The sequence below is a fragment of the Lepidochelys kempii genome, chromosome 22 (genome assembly GCF_965140285.1).
Source record: "Lepidochelys kempii isolate rLepKem1 chromosome 22, rLepKem1.hap1, whole genome shotgun sequence".
NCBI classification, from domain to species: Eukaryota; Metazoa; Chordata; order Testudines; family Cheloniidae; genus Lepidochelys; species Lepidochelys kempii.
The window spans coordinates 6,541,842-6,563,872 of record NC_136401.1 but is presented as its reverse complement, the minus strand read 5'-3'; the positions used below and the strand labels follow the sequence as shown (position 1 = coordinate 6,563,872).

Here is a 22,031-nt window from a genome sequence, read left to right as displayed (position 1 = left end):
TGTCTCTGCCATGGGGCTTCCCACCACTGAGATGTCAGCTGCCATCAGCAAGAGGCACCAGAATGACCCATTTCACTGTGCCGCAAAACCCTGCTGGGGGAATGACTGACTGACTGCTGGGCTGAGCTGGTGGGGCCAGTTTCCCCTCTAAGGCCCTGAGCTGGAGGTATTGATGGGCTGGGTGAGTGACCCAGGGAGATGAGGGAAGTGCAAGGCTGGAATCCTGCCTCACAAATGAGGTGGGTTTCCCCAAGCTCAGCAAATGTTGAAGGGATCCTCTGGGACCACGGGTGCGCTCGGTGACCCTGGTGTTCACCAAGTCTTGCAGCCTCTCCCCTCCTCTCATTTAATTCCATCTGGGGCTGCATTCTGGTGCTAGCCCCATTCACGCTCTGTACTGCTGGCAGCATGGCCAGGGCCCACGGTGCATGGTTGGGGCAGCATAGCCCTTCCCTACTGGCTGGAGATCTGTGAATTGCTCTGTCTGAGCTGCCGTTCTGGTGGGAATGTGTATTAAGACAGTTGGCCATGGGGCAGGTCCCTGCCTGGGATCCGAGTTCTTCACCGCCACAGGCATTTGTAACATGTTCATTTGTAAACCACACAGTATAAATGCAGCCGCGGCTTTGCCTTGGCCAAGGGACTGCACAGAATGCATGCAGTTTTGTGCTGGAGCCTTCCCTCCCCACTGCCCACAGCACCCTTGGCAACGTAACTTGCATTCCCGCTGAGATTCCCTCAGCTCTGCAGCTTGCCTCCAGCCTTGTAGAAGCAGGTTTTCCTAGCAGCCCCCCAGGAACCCTGGGTGCTGTGCTGTGAGACCCGGTTCTTCGATCGCACAACAGCAGATTAATTCTAAGGCAAACTGCCAAATGCTAGATCAACATGAAACCCGCTCAGCTGAGCTCAGCAAGGGGCAGGGGATGGTGATTCTCCCCACGCAGCCCTACCCTGTCTGTGTGTCACAACAGTTCTAGTGCTTGGTCCCCATAAAAAGGGGTTAACACTTCTGGGACGTGTGTTGTACAGTCAGACTATGATCTCTGACTCAGAATCAATGAATCCTCCCCTCCAGCCCCGGCCCTGGCTACAGCAGAGGCCCTGGCCCATTGTGCGGCAGAGACAGCTGAGCCCATGTAAAGTGACCTTTGCCAAGTCTGAGATGTCAGTGTGCAGGCCAGATGGGAGAGTTCATTGGCTCATGCTGGCCTAGGGCTTTCCTCTGTAGAGGTGTTTGAGTGGGGGCATGGCTTCCTCACTGGGGGGCTTTTATCTCTACAGTTTATCCTGCCCCCAGCCCACACACACACTCCTTTGATCCAGTGGGGCACAGGTTTGCTGACTATGAGGACAAAGGGGGCAAGGCCCCAAGTCCTTGTTGAGGGGTGGCTGGGAGGCGGGAGGTTAATTGGTGGTGCTCTAGGGTTTGAAGGGTCTCTGGTTTTGCAGGGTGGGAAGGGATTGTGTTAAATACTGGATTGTCCATGTGGCTGGAATCTTAAGGGGATCTCCAGGTGTGTCCCATTTGGCTCACGGCTGGAGAGAGAGCACCTCACTGACCTCTCATCCCGCTCTATTCTTACAATGCTTGTCCATGGCTGTAGAGTGAGATGCGCTGATGTGCAGTAAGTAAATCAAAGTGGGATCTAAGCTTCCGGCCAGAGGGGCTTTAACATGGTCCTGCCTCTGCTAATTCAGTGGGGCCCCTGGCAAAGAGATGATGGACAGACAGCTGCATAATGAAGGGATAGTCTCTTGGGACTCATCCAGGCTAGACCCCCTCTCTCTTCCAGGGTTAGTCTAGCCTGAAAGGTGGTATGGACCCATCAGGAGAAGGCCTGTACCTGGCCCAGGCTCTGGATGGGGAGAGGTGAGGATGGCTGGGCAAGATGCCGCTGCAGCCAGAGCGAGAGGCTAGAGTGGCCAAGCAACCAGAAAGGCCCACTAAGTGAGCCCAAGGGCATGAGCATGGCAGCCTTTTACACTCAGAAGTGCCTCTGACAAGCCTGCATGGGGGAGGTTCAGCAGGATTTGGCCAGGGGGGAGAGGCAAAATCCTGAGCAAGCAAGTCAATTTAGGGATAGCTACCAATTTAGAGAGGGATAGCTCAGTGGTTTGAGCATTGGCCACCTAAACCCAGGGTTGTGAGTTCAATCCTTGAGGGGGCCATTTAGAGATCGGGGCAAAAATTGGGGATTGGTCCTGCTTTGAGCAGGGGGTTGGACTAGATGACCTCTTGAGGTCCCTTCCAATCCTGATATTCTATGATCAAGGGGTGGCTGTTTAGGGGTGGAGGTCTTCACAGGATGAGGGTGGGGAGCCAGGGATCTGCCACTGAGCTTAACTAGGAAGAGTGCTGGGCCCCCTGAGCAACGGGAACGGGCAGTGGGATTTCTAATGTGGCTGTCATCCCTGAAAGAGTACAACTTCCCATGCAACAAGCAGGAGAAAATGGTGTGCAAGAGACCCCCCCTGGGACCTCTAGAGGCACAGGCCAAAGGCTCGAGAAGAGGGTGGACCTGGAGGGTCCATCCGCAGGCACACCAAGGCCCAGATTTTTAAACATCTTTAAAAATCTGTGAGAGTGAGGTACCTAGATACCTTTGAAAATCTGCCCTTGCCTGCTCCTCTCTGCCCGCCCTGAGGGGCCGTCAGCTCTTGTGCTCAGCAGCGTCTCCTCTGAACAGCACAGCTGTGTCCCTTCCCTCTGGTAGGCGCACATGTGAGTGTCTATGGAGTCTGGGGCTTGGCCTGGTCAAACACCTACCATGCTCGCCTTGCAGCCCTGCAGTGCCTGGGGCGGTGTCAGGCCGCAGAAAGAGGCCTCTCTGTATCATGCCACTAATGGCTGCCCGCAGGGCTGGGGATCTGCCTGGCTGAGAATCACTCACCTCGCAGCGAGCGTCAGCGGTTATTACAGCTGACACTTGCGTGCATCCCCCAGCCCCACAGGCATGGGAGCTGGGGCTGGGATTGTGCCTCCCTGCCAACCCTCCTGCTCATTACTGGATGTGAAAATAGCCCAGCAGCCCCACGCCCCTTAAAATCGCTGCTAGAAATAAATCCATTCATGAGAGAGGGCTGTAAAACCACAGGGACGCAGCCTTTCGTGGGGTTGCCTGTGGCTGGGTGAGGCACGCCAGGGCCCAGCAATCAGTGCGGCCCTCCTGCTGCGACTCTGGCCCCTCTATTTGAGGGAAAGCTATTTGTAACTTTCCTAGAAAAAAAGCTTCCCTTGTAATTAGCAATGCGCTGCCCGGGCTGTCATTTACCACTGCCCGGTACATAATGCTGGGCAAATGCAGCTTTCAACCCCACAAGTGCTCATGCCCTGCTAGCTACTGCTCGGCCGGGATCAAACCATAAACAACGCCAGCAGCTGCATCGTCTCTGCTCCTGGAGTCATGTCTATCGCACACACGGCCGCCGAGTACATGCTCTCTGATGCTTTGCTCCCGGACCCTAACGGCTCCCGAGCCAAAGGCCTTCGCCTGGAGTTACCGAGCGACCGCGTTGTGAAGTTCGTCACGGTGGGCCTGCCCCTGTTCCTGGTGTCCCTGGCGTTCGCACGGGAGTTTTCCATGGGTGAGTTGCAGGGTGGGGTGTTGTCGGGACTGGTTCTGGATCAGCATTAAGGGGAAGAAGTTCTAGGGCAGGAGCAGGGTATGCAGCACAGACCCCATTGGCTTCCTCGGGCTCTGGTTCTGCTGGCGCATCACGGGTACATGGAGGGCTCAAGGAGCGAGGTCAGAGTTTATGGTCAGCGTTCTGGGGGTATGGAAGAGTTTCAGAAGGGCGATAAGACCTTATGCTATTTCATGTAGTACTTGCTCCAGCCTCTAATTACTAGGGGTTAGGGTGAGTCCTTAATGGGGAGTTGACTGTCCCACATCTGCCACTGCAAGGTTCTTCCATCTGAAGCATCTGGTTCTGGTCGCTGTCAGAGCCAGGCCACTCAGCTAGATGGACCTCGGTCTGATCCAGGCTGGCAGTTCCTACGTTCCTGTGAATACTCTGTGCTCCCCTGGAGAGTCTGTGGTGTTTATCATCTGTGTTGCAATAGTGCCTTGGAGCCCCAGTCATGGCCTAGGGCCCCATGGTGCAAGGCACTGTACAAAGAGAATAGAAAGCCCCGAAGAGCTTCCGATCTAAGCAGGGTTCTGCTGCGGCCGGGGGGACCATTCCGTAGCCAGCATCTAACCTTGGACATAACTTGCCACAATTCTGACAAAAACAACGGCTGCTTCCCTCTCCTTGGGGTTCCCAGTTCCTGTGTTGATGTGGCTCTGTGTTATGTGTGGTCTCGCTCCTCTCTCTCTCTCCTGCCCCTGGATGTTCTTGGAGGCTGTGGTTTTCTCTGTCCCTGCAGCCCTTCAGGGAGCCAGCCCAGCCAGCGCTGGGATGCTGACAGTGCTTGAATTGACTCTTCTTTTCCCGGTTTATAGGACTTGGCCTAGGATCCTATTACACAAAGGTTCATTGATAACACAATTGGATGCATCTTAACCTCAGGCTAAACATGGACTTGGAGGATGATCTGCTTCTGCCTCCAGAGGCTTTGGTCTCACTTCCTTGCTTTCTACCTCTTTCTGTCCATCCCACGGCTACATGCCCTGTGTTCTTGCTGAGAGAGACGTGTGTGTGTACGGGGGGCGGGAGATGAGGGGGTTATGTCACAATCTCTTAAGTCTCCTTTGTTGGTTCAGTTGCTGCTCCTGGAAGAGAGAGAGCATCTATAAAAATCAAAAGGGAGATGCCTATTTACGCAATGTGTGTTTAGCCTGTGGAACTCCCCTCCACATGATGTTAGAGAGGGAACAAGCTAAGCAGGTTTCAAAACAGGGTTAGACATTTCCCTGAATATTAAGAATATCGTTGGCAATTAGACCTGCTGGGAGAGACATTTATGAGGGATACTCCCATCTTGACAGAAGCCAACCACTGCTTAGCCGATGCTAAGGACGATGAAGAAATTAACTATCAGGATGATTTTTCATTAACTTCTACAAAGTTATGGCTCTGGTCAGAGAAGGAATACAAGGCTGGCTGGACCAGGGGAGCAACCCCTGGATCAACCTTACTGTAATGTGTGGACAGAAAAGTTGTGGTCTTGTGAGAAACTTCAATTTGGGAGACACCTGCTGGAGGTCTCACTGAGCCAGTAGTAAAATATCATTAGCTTCTTTTATGGGTGATGATGGTCAACACAAAGGGTGTTGCATTTAACATGAGGTAACTGTATTTGGACTCATTCTAATGACTAAAGATGAATTTCCACTGGACTGAAGTTGGTGGTTGTCTAGGGGGCAGTGATCAGGAATTGATTAAATTTAATATGGGCAAGTAGAGGCTAGTTCCAACCAGTAATAGAAGCACTTGGTGTTTCAAAAGGGTTCATTTCCCTAAGCTGAGGAAAATTATCAGTGACATTGGAAAGAAAAACGTAGAAAACTGGGAATTCTTTAAAAAGAATGTATTAGTTGGCCAAAAAGCCATGATTCCACAATTGAGAGAGAGAGCAGCTTTGGCTAACAGTCCTCCTGGTTCAATGGCAAAATAACGCAGCAATTAGCAATAAGAAAGCACTACGTAACAAATGGAAAAAAGAAAATACACAGCAATTGATAGAAATTAGAAGTTATGAAATGTGGAAAATCTAGTGATAAAATATTCAAAATTAGCAGGCCTGGATAACTTGTAACCAAGAGTCCTAAAAGAGCTGGCTGAGGAGCTCTCTGGCCAGCTGATACTAATTTTTTATAAATCTCAGAATCTTGGGGGAATTCAAGAAGACTGGAAGGGTGCTAATGTGATGATGATAAAAAAGAGCAGGCAGGATGGCCCAACGAAGTATGTAAGTTATAATAAACTTTTGTAAGGTGTTTGACTTAGCACCACACAACATTCTAATTTTAAAAATTTAGCACCCCACAATATCAATAGACCACACATTAACTGGATTAGAAACGAACTGGCGGATCTCAAAAAGTAGCTGTCAGTGGGGAACCTTCATTGAATGGGGGTGTTCCGCTGGAGTTCTGTACGGATTGGTACGAGGCCTGATACTATTCAGCCACTGGAACAAACTACCAAGGGAAGTGGATTCTCCAGTCTTCAGATCAAGACTGGATAGCTTTCTGGAAGATGCTTTAGCCAAACACAAGTCATCGGGCTCAACAGAGGGGTAACAAGCCTGTGTTATTCAGGAGAGATCCCTTCTGGCCTGAAAATCTGTGAATCTAATGTTACAGTGATGTAACATTTCTGCCAGGAAAGCTTTGGTCTCTAGTCCCGGAAGCGGAGGACACTTGTGTTTGTGGGGTTATTTGTGTATGTCTGACCAGAGAGTGTGAGGTTTGTGGATATAATTTCCATCCTGCCTCAGAAATTTGTTCTTGGACTTAATGTACAGGAGGCTGGGTGGAGCCAGAGAGAATAAAATCGATGTGTTTTTGCTGGGTTGTTCCTTGATTACATAGATTGAGGGGCTACCCGGTTATTAGTCTCCTGAATGGACATTGAAATAGTCTAGCTGATGGGCTCTGTAGGCTATTCACAGCGTTAGAGTTGTGGCTAGCTCTGCGTGTATGTAAAGCACCAGAACATGGTGTTACAGGAATGAACTTGTCGCCTTCAGGGACAGGATCATCTCATAGACTATCAGGGTTGGAAGGGACCTCAGGAGATCATCTAGTCCAACCCCCTACTAAAAGCGGGACCAATCCCCAATTTTTTTTGCCCCAGATCCCTAAATGGCCCCCTCAAGGATTGAACTCACAACCCTGGGTTTAGCGGGCCAATGCTCAAACCACTGAGCTATCCCTCCCCACAATCTCAAATGCCTTGATTAGCAAAGCTGGTTCCTTGATAGCCCCGTCCAAACTTAAATCATGATCTGGGCAAGACAGCAGCTCAATGCACCCTAGCTGGCCTGGCCTGAGCCAACAAGTGCACTTGTGTTTACCAGCAGCAAAGTCTAGCCTAGTGAGCTGCCTGGGGTTTGGCAGATCCGGTATCTCCGCTTATGACCCACCTGTAGCCCATGGGCTGGGGCTGCTGCAGTAGGAGCATAGCTGGGAGTTTCACTGCCCCAGTTCCTCCAGCCCCCTCCGAAACTAACAGGCCTGGAGCAGGGATGGGGAGCTGGGGGCTGCAGGGCTGTCGGGTAGCTGCATTCCTGCTGCATCAGCCCCACCAGCAAGCTTGCGGCTAGGTCTGAGCACATAGCGTGACATGCCAGCTGGAGTCAGAAGACTTAGTGGAGTCCCTGGGGGCATAGCCTGGGGGTTGTAGGGGGGAGCAGAGAGGGATCCCCCAGTCAGTGGTCTATAGGAGCTCACTAGACCACCCCTGCAGTGGGCAGTGGTTTGTGGGGTAAGTACCCAGAATGCCTTGCACCTGAACGGGTATAGGGGGGCTTTGGTGTGGCTGCAGGAAGGACGCCAGGATCCAAGCTCAGCGAGGCTGCGCTGAACCGCTCCTATCGTACTGCTCGATTCTCAGTGCTGGCTGGAGCCAGACTTTCCTGCCAAGCCTGGCTTTGCCTGTGAGGCTGTTCCTGAGCTGGCAGGAGCCTTTGCCACAGGGAATCTCACCTTTTCGGGCCGGGGCAAGACGAGTTGTTACATGTTACATGAGCTGTTGGGGAGACAGGGCAGCAGGGGATCCCCCAGGGGCTGTAGTCCCCAGGCAGCTGCGAGGAGTGTGGACAACACAGCCCAGGTCCAATGTGTTTTACAGACCCTGGCCCAGTCTGATCCCTGCCCAGCTCCAGCCTGCAGGGAATCTGGCAGCCTGGCAGCAGTCAGCATGATGTTGTTGTGTTGCTACTGAGTTCAACTTAGTTGCTGGCTGCTGCCTGCTCCATGCCCACAAGGGGGTGCTATCCACAGTGCATAGCAGAAGGGGCAGTGTAGACGGGCGGGCTGTGGGCTGGGAGGGGAGTGGGTAGGAACGGGGGCTGCTGGACGCACGTTCACCGCAGAGATTCTGGAGCAGCAGGGTTCTGCGTTAGTGGGGCCGGGGGCGGGTGGAATCCCCCCGCCTGTGGGTCCACCAGCTCCTCCCTCTTGCTCTAACCACTTGCGCTCTGTTCCAGGGACCCAGATCAGCTGTTTCTCACCCGCCAACTTCACAGGGAAGCAGTCTGCATACGTTGATACGTCTTGCTGGGATTCCTTGATCCACTATGAATTTGATGCTGCTGGAAACACGACAGCCAAATCCCTCTGGGCTCTCAAGGTAGTGGGGCTGATGGGTTGGGGGAGCTCTGCATTTCAAGGGGCTGAAAATCAGCCCCCGATGCAGTGTCTCCAGGGCCAGTGGCATTTGGGTGGGCAAGGGACCCAGGTGAAGAACACAACTCATCAGGATACAGTGCTCACTGCCCCCCTGTCAGCCAAAGGCGAGAGGGACAGGCTGGCCTCTGCAGTGCACCCTAAGGGGCTCTGTTGGACCAATTTGCCCCAAAGCAGGAAGCCCAGCCCCAGCTGGTGGAATCCCTGCTGATCTCCATCATGGCTGTGGCATGCGGCAGAGAGATTTATGTCTGACAGGCAGGCTCCAGCCACCTGGGGCTTGTGGGATCTAGGCCAAATGGCTCCAGAAGTGACTAGGGGGTCAGTGTGATTATGGTTCTGCTGTAGCATGCTCCTTGCCGTCAGCTCTGCCCATCGGCCGGGCGGCTCCACTCTGCAGCAGCTGAAACTGCCGAGTGGTGTCCGGGGGCAGCCCCGTGCAGAGTCCGTGGCAGGGACCCGGCCTGGGTGTTACAAGGCAGCGACTCTTGGCGCAAGGTCCAGATCTCAAAGAAGCGATCATGGTCACATCATTGGGCAGAGAGGCCTCAATGCCACTTCTGTGTGTTTGGGAGCAGCCCCCACAGAGCTTCTGAACAAACCACCTCCGTGTAGAAGCAAGAACCACCTCTGCCATCTCCAAGAATCCCCCACTCAGGATCTCCTCTATTTACCCTGCAAACCCTGCATCAGCTCCCAGGGGCCAAGTGGAGTGTCCTGATCTGTGAGGCTCATCTGAAGAGCAATGTTGTTTGGGGTTCGAGTTCCCCTGGGTCTGTCCAGCTTCCCCCCTCCCCCCCCCCTTCAAGGAGGCCTCATGGATAGGGCACTGGGCTGGGATTCAGGAGAACTGGATTCAATCCCTAGCTCTGCCACTGACTCCCTGTGGGACCTTGACCAAGTCTCTACCCTGCCCCATGCCTCGGTTTCACCATCTGTAAGATGGGGAGGATGAGCCATTGTAAAGCACTTGGAATGGTCAGGTGGGAAGTGCTGTGTAATCGCTCGGTATCATTATATCTGGGGTTAGACCTCAGGGCTGCAGCTCCTGATCCGCTGTTCAGCCTTAGCCTGGCCATTCCCTGCCTCCTGAGTGTTACTCCCGGGGGGATTTTGTGCCTCTGCGCATGCGCAGAATGTATGTCCCCCGCAGATTTCTTTGCTTCCCCACAGAGCAGTCATGCGACCCTCCCCAGCAGTAAGTTTCGGGTGCCCAGGGCAGCTGGCAGACAAGTAAATCACTGTGGGGCAGCGGGCGGTACTGGGGAAGACCTGGCCCGTGGCTCCTACCTTGTGCTGGGCTCAGCTGCTAGTCCCAGCTGAGCTAGGGAGGACAGGACTTCCTCTTCCTCTTCATGGCATCTGGGACTGGGTCAGACCCACCGAGATTTCTCCCCCAGCTGCAGGAAGCTCTGCAAACTCCCCACGACCCCCACTTCCTGCACCCATTGCTCCTCAGCTGCAGGGGGAGGGATCTCTGTACCTGGAGCTGCTCCCCCATCTGCCCAACCCCCATGCATCCAGATCCCCTCATACCCAGATCCTCCCGGAAAGCCTCACTCCCCCCACCCCTCGCACTCAGAACTCCTCGTGATGAGTCCTACTCCCCCTGCACCTGGACACCCCAATGAGCCACCCAGATCCCCACCACACTGAGCCCCAAACAGCTATACGTGGATCCCCACCCCACTGAGCCCCACTCCCCTAGCATCTGGACCCCCCTGTGAGCTCCCCACACCAAGACCCCTCTGCCAAGCTCTATCCCCCCCACACCCAGACCCCCTCCTGCTGAGCCCCAACCACCTTCACCTAGACCTCCCTGCGGAGTCCCATTACCATTGCACCCAGAAACCCCCAACAAGCCCCTGTGAATGCAGATTCCCCCTGTGCCCGGATCCCCCACTGAGCCGTCTGCATCCACCTGGTTCCCCCACCACACTAAGCCCCTTCATGCTTGGATCCTGCCTTGCTGAGCCTGCCTGCCCACACCTGGTGCACCTGGCACGGAGGGGCAGGGCCCTGAGGTGTTTCAGGGGCAGGCCCAGTCCTTGCGCTTTGTCAGGGTCGGATGCAGCCTCACCGCTGAGTCCATGTTCCGGGGGGAAGCTGCACAGTGATCTCGCACCTCTGTGCAGCCAGTGGCTTCTGCTCCCCAGTGCCATTGCTGGACCCTCCACATGTATTTGACAAATAACATTTGCAGAATTTTAAAATATTGTGCGCAGAATTTTTAATTTTTTGGCGCAGAATGCCCTCAGGAGTAGACTGTGCAGCCCTGAATGGCCCTGACTTGCTGCCTGGCTTGTCCTTTATGCTCCTGTTATAGTCTGTCCTGACCGCTGCTCTGCTGGCCATTGCGCTTGTGCTCTCGCTCTTGCTGGTCGAGGTGGCCTCAGTCATTGCATTGTCCTTTGCCCAGGCCTTCCCCTACTCCCTGCTGCTCATCGCGGTGGCCATGTACCTGCCCTCCCTGCTGTGGAGATACTCAGCTGCGCCTGCGCTGAACAGCGACCTGCTCTTCATCATCGACGAGCTGGACAAGTCCTACAACCGCTCCATCCGCTTGGTGCAGCACATGGTGAAGGTCCGCCAGGCCAGCACAGATGCCCAGCTCTTCTGGGAGGAGTTTGAGAAGTGAGTCAGTGGCTTGAGGACTGACCCTTTGGGTTCCTCCTCCCGTTCCCAGCGTGCACAGTCCCGCAGCCACCGTCTCGCCAGAGGAGGTCCAGGGGTCTGACTGAGCCCTTTTCCTTGGAGATCTGGGCAGACCCATGGCAAGAGAGCTCTGCAGTGGGGCAGGCCGGAGGGATCTCCTTGGAGAATGTCCTTAGGACTGATCCAGCCAGCAGGGACCCTCCAATGCCCAGGCCGGGTCTCTGCCCCCGAACCTGTTGGAACGGGGGTTTCCGCCCAGCCCCAGCTCCCCCAAGACCATGCTACCAGGACCTTCCCTCACCGAGGCTGCCCTCAGGCCCACCCTGTTGTGGGGAGGGGGTTCCTCAGAATGCAGGGGCTCTGAGGGGAAGGTAACACAGACTGGACCTGGGTGGTGGATCCCAGTAACCCAGCCCCCCACTCCCTCCCTTGTGGAGAGCCCTCTGTGGGGGCTGGGGATGGGCTGCAGGATTTGCCCTCCACATGCTCCTGCAGGGAGATCTGTTCCTGGAAGCCCCCTCCCCACGTGGGGCTGTGGTCCAATCTGGTCCGGCATGTGTGTGTCTGATCCCATCCACAGCACAGAAAGGTTGATGCTTATTGGAGGGTTGCCATTCACACGTGGATTGACATAACAGCCTTTGCCCTCAATCCCATGTTACTTTTTGCTTTCCAGGAGGTTATGTTTTATCCAGATACGTTTTTTCAGCTTCTTAATTTCTGCATTTTGATTACGCTAGAAAAGGGGGAATGCTGCAATTTTTAGTGACTAGAGGAGGATTTAATTTTTTCCTCGTGATTTGCGTCATGCTCCATTTGGGTGGAAATTAAAATTCAATTACATGCACAGAACCAGCATTTAAAAACTGATCTTTTTATTAAACAAAATTACTCAAAATGTGTTGGCTACGGACGAGAAAAAAGTTGATCAAAACATGTTCTGAGTATAAACAAACTGACTCATTAACAACCAGCCTCCCAGTGTCCCATCCCTGAGCACCCCCATCGCTGCTTGGTGCTCAGTGCCAGGGTCACATTGGGGGCTAGACTAGATGACCCTTGAGGTCCCTTCTAACCCTCTGGTTCGATGATGCTGGTTAATGCATGGGCAGAGTTCTGATCCATCCAGCACCACATCCCCTTGGCATCAGGGGCCGGGGATTTAACCCTAGAGGTGGAATTTACAGGCCAGGTTCTCAGCTGGTGTAAGCTGACTTCAGTGAAGTGACCTAACTTACTCTAGCTGAGAAACTGGCCCCAACTACCCCTCTGTCTTTCCCCCAGGGCTCGCAGGGAGCGGTACTTTGAGTTCCCTCTGCTGGAGCGGTACCTGGCCTGCAAGCAGCGCTCGCACTCCCTGGTGGGCGCCTACCTGCTGCGGAACCTGCTGCTGCTGCTTCTCATCGCTGCTACCTGTCTCTACCTGGGATTTCTCCACCTCCGTGTCTTTTTCCAAGATGAATTCAGCTGCTCCATCAAGACAGGGCTCCTGCGGGATGAGCCCCAAGTCCCGGACGTGATTCCCTGCAAGCTGGTCTTCTTCTCCGTCTTCCAGCTGATCAGCCTCTCCAACGGGGGGGTCTATGTCCTCCTGGCACCTGTGGTCATCTACAACATGCTGCAGCTCCTCCAGTGGGACAAGCGCCTCCTGTCCATCTATGAGATGCTGCCCGCCTTTGACCTCCTCAGCAGGAAGATGCTGACCTGCCCCATGAACGACCTGAACATCATCCTCCTGTTCCTGCAGGCCAATATCTCTGAGCTTAAGTCTTTTAGCAGGCTGAATGCGGTGTGCGCCCTGAGGGAGGTCACCTCCAGCCCACAGAACATCGACACCGTGGTGGATTTCATGACCCTCCTTGCCGGCCTGGAGACGTCCAAACCGAAACACCAGGCCTGCGCTGCAGGGGCCGAAGGAAACCCTCCTGCTCCGAGCAGCGAGATCCTGGGTAAGAGACTAATGGAACCTTCCTCCCTCCCTCTGGTTTAGTTTGAATTGAAGCACGGAAATCTCGATGGGAAGTCAATGAAAAATCGACATGGTGCTGGCAAAGCACCTCCATTCCCCCTGCTAGATGTCAGATCTTACCTGGTCACCTAGCCTGTAGCCAGCCTGCCATGACAGGAGCGCTTCCTACTGGGTGATTCTCCATGCCCTGTGCAGCCTAGTTCTAAGTATCTTGGGCAAGGAGGCTCCCGTCACTTCCTTTGGGGGAATATTCCAGAGTTCACAAGTGCTGATCTTTTCTTGACTGTCATCCTCAGTTCTCCTTACTTGCATCTCATTACTTCTCCTCTCCCTCCTGCACCACCCCAATTATCCCTCTGGTGCTTCTAGCCTTGCTGGCAGTGCCAGGTGAGTGGTGAATATCCCATCTGCCGGAAACCTGCAAAGATCTCGAGCGTATTTGGTGATATCCCAATTTTCTTTCTTTGCTTGGACGAGCTGGGGGGGGGCAGGGCGTTGTGTGGGGCACACGTTCTGCTCGGTGCCCTAGGAACCATGTTTATTACTTGATTGCAGGGCGTTCCGCAGTAGCTCATTATGAATAATAGAATCATAGACTATCAAGGTTGGAAGGGACCTCAGGAGGTCATCTAGTCCAACCCCCTGCTCAAAGCAGGACCAATCCCCAATTTTTGCCCCAGATCCCTAAATGGCCCCCTCAAGGATTGAACTCACGACCCTGGGTTTAGCAGGCCAAAGCTCAAACCACTGAGCTACCCCTCCCTCAAAATTCAAACTTACGTAAGTCACATGGTCTTCTTTCTGGTTCCTGATTGGACGGCTTCTGCGACGAGCCATGTCGGAGCATGAGCTGCTCTTCCAGTTGTGGAACTTGCTCCTGGTGCGTAAAAGCTGCTTGGGGTATTTGTGGAACACAGATGTGCAGGGGGCACGAGTGTAGGTGCAGAAAACTTCCCGGGAATAGCCCCAGGATCTGCCCAGCTCTGTGCAGAGGGGAGACCTCTCTGCCCGCCCCCCCCAACCCTCAGCCCTTCTCACGTTCCCCAATTTTTCTTTTGCAATAGTAACGAACCTAGAAGATCACCGTGTGCCACAGACCAACCCTGAACCACAAGAGGGCAATCGGCCCCTGCAGGGCACAACGGGACCCCTCTTGGGTGGGCGCAGGGGCAGAAGTTCCAAACCGGACCTTTCTAGGTCACAGATGCTTCATGGCAGCCGGGATTTTGCGGCTGTTGGGATTTTGCATGTGGGTGGGTGGCTGCCATAGTAACAGTTGAACCAGTTTCACTGGAGAGCTGGCAGCTTAAAAGCCAGGCTGCCTGCAAGGCTCAGAGGGAGCTGAAGCTCTGCCCATTGGGGGCCACTGCTGGGGGGCAGGCCCCGCAGGCCGTGGGGCAGCAGCTTGGAGCCCTGTGCCCCTTCTTCTCCTGGGTCACCGAAGGGCAGACTGAGGCCCAGACAGGGGAGGCGTCTCAGGTGCGGCACGAAGTGAAGCATCCTGGTGGGTAGTTGTTTGGCTGTAAACTCGGGGTTCCTGCCTGTCTCCTGTGCCCTGAGCGAACGGGGCCGAGATGGGAAGGGTGGGAGCAGAGGCACCGCATGGGGCCTGGGAAGGGAACGCTGCACCGTTCAGCACGTCTCCCAGGCACCTCGGTGTCTCTCTGCTGGGCCAGCGAAAGGCACCCGCAGCCCCTGACGCACCTCTCGTCTTGTTCCCACCGCGCTCCCCCGGGGCAGCTGCTGTCTGGCCTGAGCTCTTTGCTTTCCAGGCCCGCTTCGCTCCCAGTTCTCTCCCCAGCCCGCTGGCTCCTGCGCCGTGTGGGGTGCGCTACTGGGCAACGCCTGGCTGGCCGCTCCCGCTCTGGGGCAGGGAACGGAGCGTGGCTGTAAACCTACCTCCTGCTCTAGCCCAGCTAGAATTGATTTCCGTTGGCCTGTCTGGGCCCCCGGCCAGGTACAGCGCGGGCAGCTGGTCGCCACGGACGGGAGCTGTCCTGTGTGCCATCCCCCTCACTCTGACAATGCCGTCTTGGGTTAGAACATGGGCCTAGGAACTCCTGGGTTCTCTTCCTTGTTCTGCCATTATTGGCTGTATGCCCCCCTCCACCCATCTGTACCTCAGTCTCCCCTTCTGTAAAGTGGGGAGCATGATCCCTATCCCTCTTTGGGCAGTGCCCTGAGCTCCCTGGCTCATCCCATCCCATCCCTGCCAGATGCTTTGTTCTTGCTCTTTCCTTGGTTCAGTGACTATCCACAGGCAGCAGGAATGACTAAGTTATGGCTAAGGGAGCTTCCCTATGTCCTTACAGCAGTGCCATAGTACAGAGCGACCCTTGGAGGCCACGTAACAGCTGTGAGGGTGGCTCGGGAGAATAGCCACTCTTCAAACTGTGACCAAGGGGCTGGATCCCATCAGTGGGGAGAGCCAGACTGCAGAGAAGGGAGTTGGAGCTGACTGGAAGGGGACAGGAGCACTAAAAACCTGGGGCTGCTTTGCTAGAAAGAGATCCCCTGATACCTTTAGCTGCATGAAATAATGAGGGTGGGGAGAGGGTGCCCCATTTCTCCATCCGAGCATCCCGTAAGAGAGCAAAGGGCACACAGTGGCAAAAAGCAAGAAATGGAGAATGGATAAAAGGAGACTGAGTACAATGTATAATTAAATGATGGACCTCACTGCCACTGGATTTGCTAGAAATGTAATCTATCGCTGATGCTGGCTATGATCAAACGACAAGAGCCAGCCGTCTTTGCGCTTCAGTATGGGTGCTCGTTAGTGTCCAGCCGGAGCTGGGGAAAATTCCCTCGTTACACAAAGAACTGACTGAATGAGGGAAATGGGGGGGTGTTATGCCTCTTCCTGGAGCCCCCAAAGGTGGCCATGCTTGGACAAAAGGTATCAACCTAGCTGGACCCTTCTGCTATGGCAGTCCCTGCAGGAAAGAGTGTACCCTGACTGTCTGAGACAGGGCGATGGGAGGGCGAGGCTGGTGGGGAGCAGGTGCCAAAGCTCTTGCTCCAGTGAGGCTGGTCACATCCCTTTATTTTTAAGGGGAAAGGGAGAGCCCTATCACCCACAGGTGCTGGTGACTTTCTCTTCTCCCCCATTATCTAGAAATGAAACCCACAGGAGAAGCTAAAAGAAACACTGGTCCCAAGCCCGGCCTGCCTGGCTCTGCCTGAGTGATGGACCCTGACGGATGGCTGAGCCGGGACGGGAAGATCACAGCTCCCCTGCCGAACGATGACAAGATGTTAGAGGACAACTAAGAAACGTAACATAACCAAATCCATGGGGTGAATCCAGGCCACTGGCCTACGCCCAGCTACTGCTCTAGGATTGGCTCTGCATTCATCCCACCCATGTCGTCATGGCTGAAACCGTTCATGGTCCTAGTTATACGTCAGATCCCTTCATCAGCGCCCATCAAACTTGTTTTTATCTGGACCAGGGTAATCATCACCTGCCATTCTCTTGGGTCCAGCTGCTCCAGTGCAGCTGTGGGGCCCGATTCTGGTTTTATAGCAATTATACCCCAGTGTATCTATGGATGCCGGCAGAGATACTCCTAATGTGCTCTAGCAAAACTGATCTCAGTGGAGTTACTTGCCCCACAGGAAGTGAGAGTACCAGTGGGCCCAGGTGCCTGAGGAAGGCATATTCAAAATTAAGCAGAGGAAAGGGAAAAGGGTTCATAATTAAAAAGTGAACGCTGTGTATTGCTCTTGCTTTAAAGGTATTTGGATTCTGCGGAAGCAGGCTGCTCTGAAGGACAGTAAGGTGCTAGACTAGAACCCACGAGCCCTGAGGGGGAGGGATAGCTCAGTGGTTTGAGCATTGGCCTGCTAAAAACCCAGGGTTGTGAGTTCAATCCTTGAGGGGGCCATTTAGGGATCTGGGGCAAAAATTGGGGATTGGTCCTGCTTTGAGCAGGGGGTTGAACTAGATGACCTCCGCAGGTCCCTTCCAACCCATGGGGACTACAACCCAGCTGGCCAGTCACATGGTCCTGGCTCACTCCCTTGCCAGCTGTAGGTGTCAGGCTTTAAAAGCAGCTGGAAACAAGAAGCAGGGGTCAGCACAACTGCCTCCATGAAGAGCTACTGCCATGTCATAGAATCATAGGACTGGAAGGGACCTCAAAAGGTCATCTAGTCCAGTCCTCTGCACTCATGGAAGGACTAAGTATTATCTAGACCATCCCTGATAGCTGTTTGTCTAACCTGCTTTTATAAATCTCCAATGATAGAGATTCCACCACCTCCCTAGGCAATTTATTCCAGTGCTTAACCACCCTGATGGGAAGTTTTTCCTAATGTCCAACCTAAACTGTCCTTGCTGCAATTTAAGCCCCTTGCTTGTCCTATCCTCAGAGGTTAAGAAGAACAATTCTTCTCCCTCCTCCTTGTAACAACCTTTTATGTACTTAACTGTTATCATGTCCCCCCTCAGTCTTCTCTGCTCCAGCCTAAACAAACCCAGTTTTTTCAATCTTCCCTCATAGGTCATGTTTTCTAGACCTTTCATCATTTTGGTTGCTCTTCTCTGCAGTTTGTCCACATCTCTTCAATTTGTCCACATCTTTCCTGAAATGTGGCGCCCAGAATTGGACACAATACTCCAGCTGCGGCCTAATCAGTGTGGAGTAGAGAGGAAGAATTACTTCTCGTGTCTTGCTTACAACACTCCTGCTGACACATCCCAGAATGATGTCAGGGAAGGGGGAGAGGAAACAGCACCTGCTCCAAGGGACCCATCCCTCCGTGGGCAGGTGCTGCTAGTGAGGGAAGATGGGCCAGGGGTTAATGTACTCGCCCGTGATTTGCAGGTCCCTGCTCTGCCACTGTCTGTGCAGCTTACAATGGAGTTAACAGCACTGCCCTGCCATGCAGGGGTGGTGGGAGGATAACCCCAGGTGTGAGGTGCTCAAGTACTCGAGCAAGAGGGGCCATATAAGTACCGTAGATAGCTAGTTACCAGCGGGAGAGAGCTGGCCGGGCAGCCAGGGCCGAGGAAAAGGCGGGAGACAGGGGCCCACAGGGCCAGGGGGATGCCGCTAAAAGCAGGCCGCTCGGCCCAATAGAGTAGGAGCCCTTGAGGTTCTAACATCCCCACCCAGCTGGGCTAGGCTCTCCGGTGGCATGGGCTGGTGTTCACAGCTCTCGGCAGTTGGGTTTTAGCGGGCAGTGGTTTGCTGCCCTCTCTTTGCACTCAGAAGTTCTTGCTTTAAAGTATTTCTATTTGCGAACCTAGAGAATAAAATGGCAGTACTGGGGTCAGCGCTTGGTGGGGAAGAGACAGAACCGAAGAGTGACATGTAGCTTCTTGTATCTAACTTGGTGGACGTTGCTCTTAAAGCCACAGGATCCAGCAGGGGCAAGGGCTGGTGGGTAAGGCACTAGACCGGGACTCAGGAGAGCTGGATCCCAGGCCTGGCACAGACACCCTGAGTGACTGTGGGCACTACATGTGGCCAGATTTCCAGAATAGTTCAGCTCCCGTTGATGCCCCTAAGTAAGTGGGTAGTTTCCCAAGAGCTGAATGTGCTGGCCGCTGACCAGTGGAGAACGTGGCCCTTAATCTCTGTGCCCCAGTTCTCCAGCTATAAAATAAGGATGATACTTTCTTCCCCCATTGGTCTGCTTCTCTGCTTAGATTGGAAGCTTGTTGGACTGAGGCTGTCTTTCTGTGAGCATGTATAGTGTCCAACACCAGGGGGTGCTGCTCTCGGCTGGGGCCTCTCCACCTCACTGCAATGCAAAGAACTAATATTCGCTTTCACCCAAGTCAGTGGAAATGCTGTCCTCAAAAGACCTGCATGTACAAGCTCTGGATATAACCAGCTCAAAAGAGCCAGCGAGAAAAGGAATCATCCATAAGGAAATAAGAGATCAATTGTTACAAAAGCACAATCAACTCCAACCCTTTATTATTTGTAGTTTTCATAATTTACAGGAAGATAAACATCACACCAGACAAGAGGTGGGCAAACTACAGCCCGTGGGCCACATCCAGGATCGTCCTGCGGTCTTGTCAGGGGGCAGGGGTGTGGATAGGGGGTGGGGCAGTCAGAGAGCGGGGGGGAAGGGGGTCAGGGGAGGCACAGCCTTCTCTACCCGGCCCTCCATACAGTTTTGCAACCTCAGTGTGGCCCTAGGGCCAAAAAGTTTGCCCACCCCTGCACTAGACAAAGGCACAGAATTTATTTCATAATAGAATTAACATTAATCATTACACAGGAATCCCTAGTTAAGGAGGAGGAAAAGTATACATCTTAATCAAACCTCCCAGTCCAGAAACCCTCCATCTAGAGGGGCTGTTAATTACACCACACACTGACAACTCAGAAGAATACAGAAGCGGAGTAAATAAGGCTTTCCACATCATCTTCCGTGACATGAACATGTGGTTCTGCTCTGTAAAGTCACTGCATCTTAGCCCCTTCAAACCCAGCTGACAGCGGGACAGAAATATTCTCAGCTTGTTCGCAAAGCCGAGGCAACCCAGCGCTGAGCACAAGCTGCTGCCTGTCCTTGTGGAAGGGCAGACGCTTGCTCCCCAAGGTGCGAGGCAGTGGCAGAGGGGGCGTGAGGACTAGCTCTAGTCTGGGGCACCTATTTTACTGGTGCTGAAGGAGAAAGCCCAGCATGAGCTCCCTGGTGTTTACCGTGCTTCATTTTACGGGCCAGCAGAGCACATCGGAGGCGGCATCAGGGACACAAACAGACCCTCCCAGTGCCATTGGGCAAAGCAGAACCACTTTTCGGTCCAATGGAATCTAGACCTGGCTTGAGCACAAGCAACAGAATATTGCACCCTGCAGCCCCAAGGGAGCCATCAGCATTTGCAGCTGCCCACCGGACCCACTGGTGCAGATGTCACCGTGCCTCGGGGGTCACAACTGAGAATGCCAAATTCAGGACAAACTGCTAAGAAGTAGGGCAGACAACCCCTCCCCCCCAAAAACTAGGGTTGCCGGGCGTTCTGATCGAAAAGGGACCCTGGCGGCTCCAGTCAGCAGTGCTGACCGAGCCACTAAAAGTCCAGTCAGAGGCACAGAGGGGCTAAGGCAGGCTCCCTCCCTGCCCTGGCTCCATGTGGCTCGTGGAAGCGGCCAGCACGTCTGGCTCCTAGGCACAGGGGCCATGGGGCTCCGCACACTGCCCCTGCCCCGAGTGCTGGCTTGGCTGGGAACCGTGGCCAATGGGAACTGCAGGGGCGGCACCTGCAGGCGCAGGCCGTTTGAGTGATCGGGTAGCAGGGCCTTGGAGAAGGAGCGGGGCCTTGGGGCAGGGCTAGGGCACGGGTGTTTGGTTTTGTGCTATTAGAAAGTTGAAAACCCTAACTGGTGGTTATTCTCCCATAAGATATACCAAACCAGCAACAAAAGTAAACTGTGGACAACAAGAAGTCAGAAATGCAGCCCCCTTAGGTATTCCAGTCCTTGGTTCAACACCCAGACACTAGACTTAATGGTGAGTGGTTATTTAAAACCCATTTCATCAACCAAAGGGTTCTTCTGATCCCGAAGGGCCAGCCACATATCCAGCTCAATATAACACTCAGATTTTACCCAATAATCATGCTGTTGCCAATCCTTTAGTATCTAATATCTAAAGGATGGAGTTCGGCTGTTCTCAGCGGTGGCAGATGACAGAACAAGGAGTAATGGTCTCAAGCTGCAGTGGGGGAGGTCTAGGTTGGATATCAGGAAACACTATTTCACTAGGAGGGTGGTGAAGCCCTGGAATGGGTTACCTAGGGAGGGGGTGGAATCTCCTTCCTTAGAGGTTTTTAAGGCCTGGCTTGACAAAGCCCTGGCTGGGATGATTTAGCTGGGGTTGGTCCTGCTTTGAGCAGGGGGTTGGACTAGATGACCTCCTGAGGTCTCTTCCAACCCTGATATTCTATGATTCTGTGCTGGGGGCCAGGTAGACACCTCTCCTGCGGGCAGGTAATTCCACCTCAGGACACCAGGGGGGTGCCCTGCCCATTCCTCTGATGAGATGAGGACTGGCTATAATTAAACAGGACACTTGGCTGGACTTACCCCAGGTCTGACCCCGTCCAGGAAAGCCTGCATAATACAGTTAAGGCACTGGTTAGACTAACCAAACCCATGGCGTTGTGGTATAAAGAAGAAGCTGTTTCTGAATCAATGTGATTTCCAAAGCACCCAGGGGATCTGGACGTCCAATTTCCATTCATTTTAATGGGTATCCAAAGTCCTCAGGTGGCTTTGGGAATCTCAGCCTAAAATGACAGGGGAAGCGTTCATTGGCTATGAGTAGGGCCCTACCAAAGTCACAGCCGTGAAAACCACGTCACATATCGAGAAATCAGGTCTCCCCCGTGAAATCTGGCTATTGTGGGGGGAGGGTCACAGGATTGCAACCCTTACCTCTGCGCTGCCTTCCGAGATGGGTGCCCAGCCACCAGCCGTTGCTCTCCACTCTCTGGCCGCCCAGCTCTGAAGTGCCACCATCAGCAGAAGCACAGAAGTGAGGGTGGCATAATGAGGTGGGAGGGTTTGTTACTTTTTGCAGGGAGGCAGGGCCGGCCTTACGGGTGCGTGATGTGAGCAACTGCTAAGGGCACCATGGTCATTCCCCCCCTCCACACACAGCCAGCCCAACGGCCCTATAAGCCCCAAGTGCTGGGCATGGAGCTGGGGAGGGGTAGGGCTGGGGGTGCCCTGCCTGGGGGCTCTTATCTTGTGCTGGGCTCCAGCTGCTAGACCTGGCTGGGCTGGGGAGGGACAGGAGGGACTTCCTCTACCCCTGCACGGCCTGCTGCTGGGGGCTCTGGGAATCTCCCCTGGCTGCAGGAAGCTCCACGGTTGCTGGCTGGGATCCTAGCTCTGAAGGCAGCGCTGTCGCCAGCAGCAGCGAAGAAGTAAGGGTGTCAATACCGCATCCCCACTACAAGGGAGCCTTGCGACCGCTCCCGACCTTCCCCCTTCTAGGTCAGGACCCCCCTGGCTACAACCCTGTGAAATTTCAGATTTAAATATCTGAAACTGTGAAATTTAAGGTTTCAGAGGAGCAGCCGTGTTTGTCTGTATCCGCAAAAGGAAAAGGAGGACTTGTGGCACCTTAGAGACTAA

At 54.0% G+C, this 22,031-nt stretch overlaps 1 protein-coding gene across 1 annotated transcript; it reads left to right on the top strand.

The window, feature by feature from the left end:
* Positions 1-50: 50 nt before the first annotated feature.
* On the top strand, positions 51-21,621 carry PANX3 (pannexin 3). The gene is made up of 5 exons (XM_073321045.2): positions 51-3,585; positions 8,099-8,241; positions 10,717-10,931; positions 12,237-12,901; positions 16,040-21,621. The coding sequence occupies exons 1-5, from the start codon at positions 3,405-3,407 to the stop codon at positions 16,105-16,107; spliced, it is 1,272 nt and encodes a 423-aa protein (XP_073177146.2). The 5' UTR covers positions 51-3,404; the 3' UTR covers positions 16,108-21,621.
* Positions 21,622-22,031: the final 410 nt, after the last annotated feature.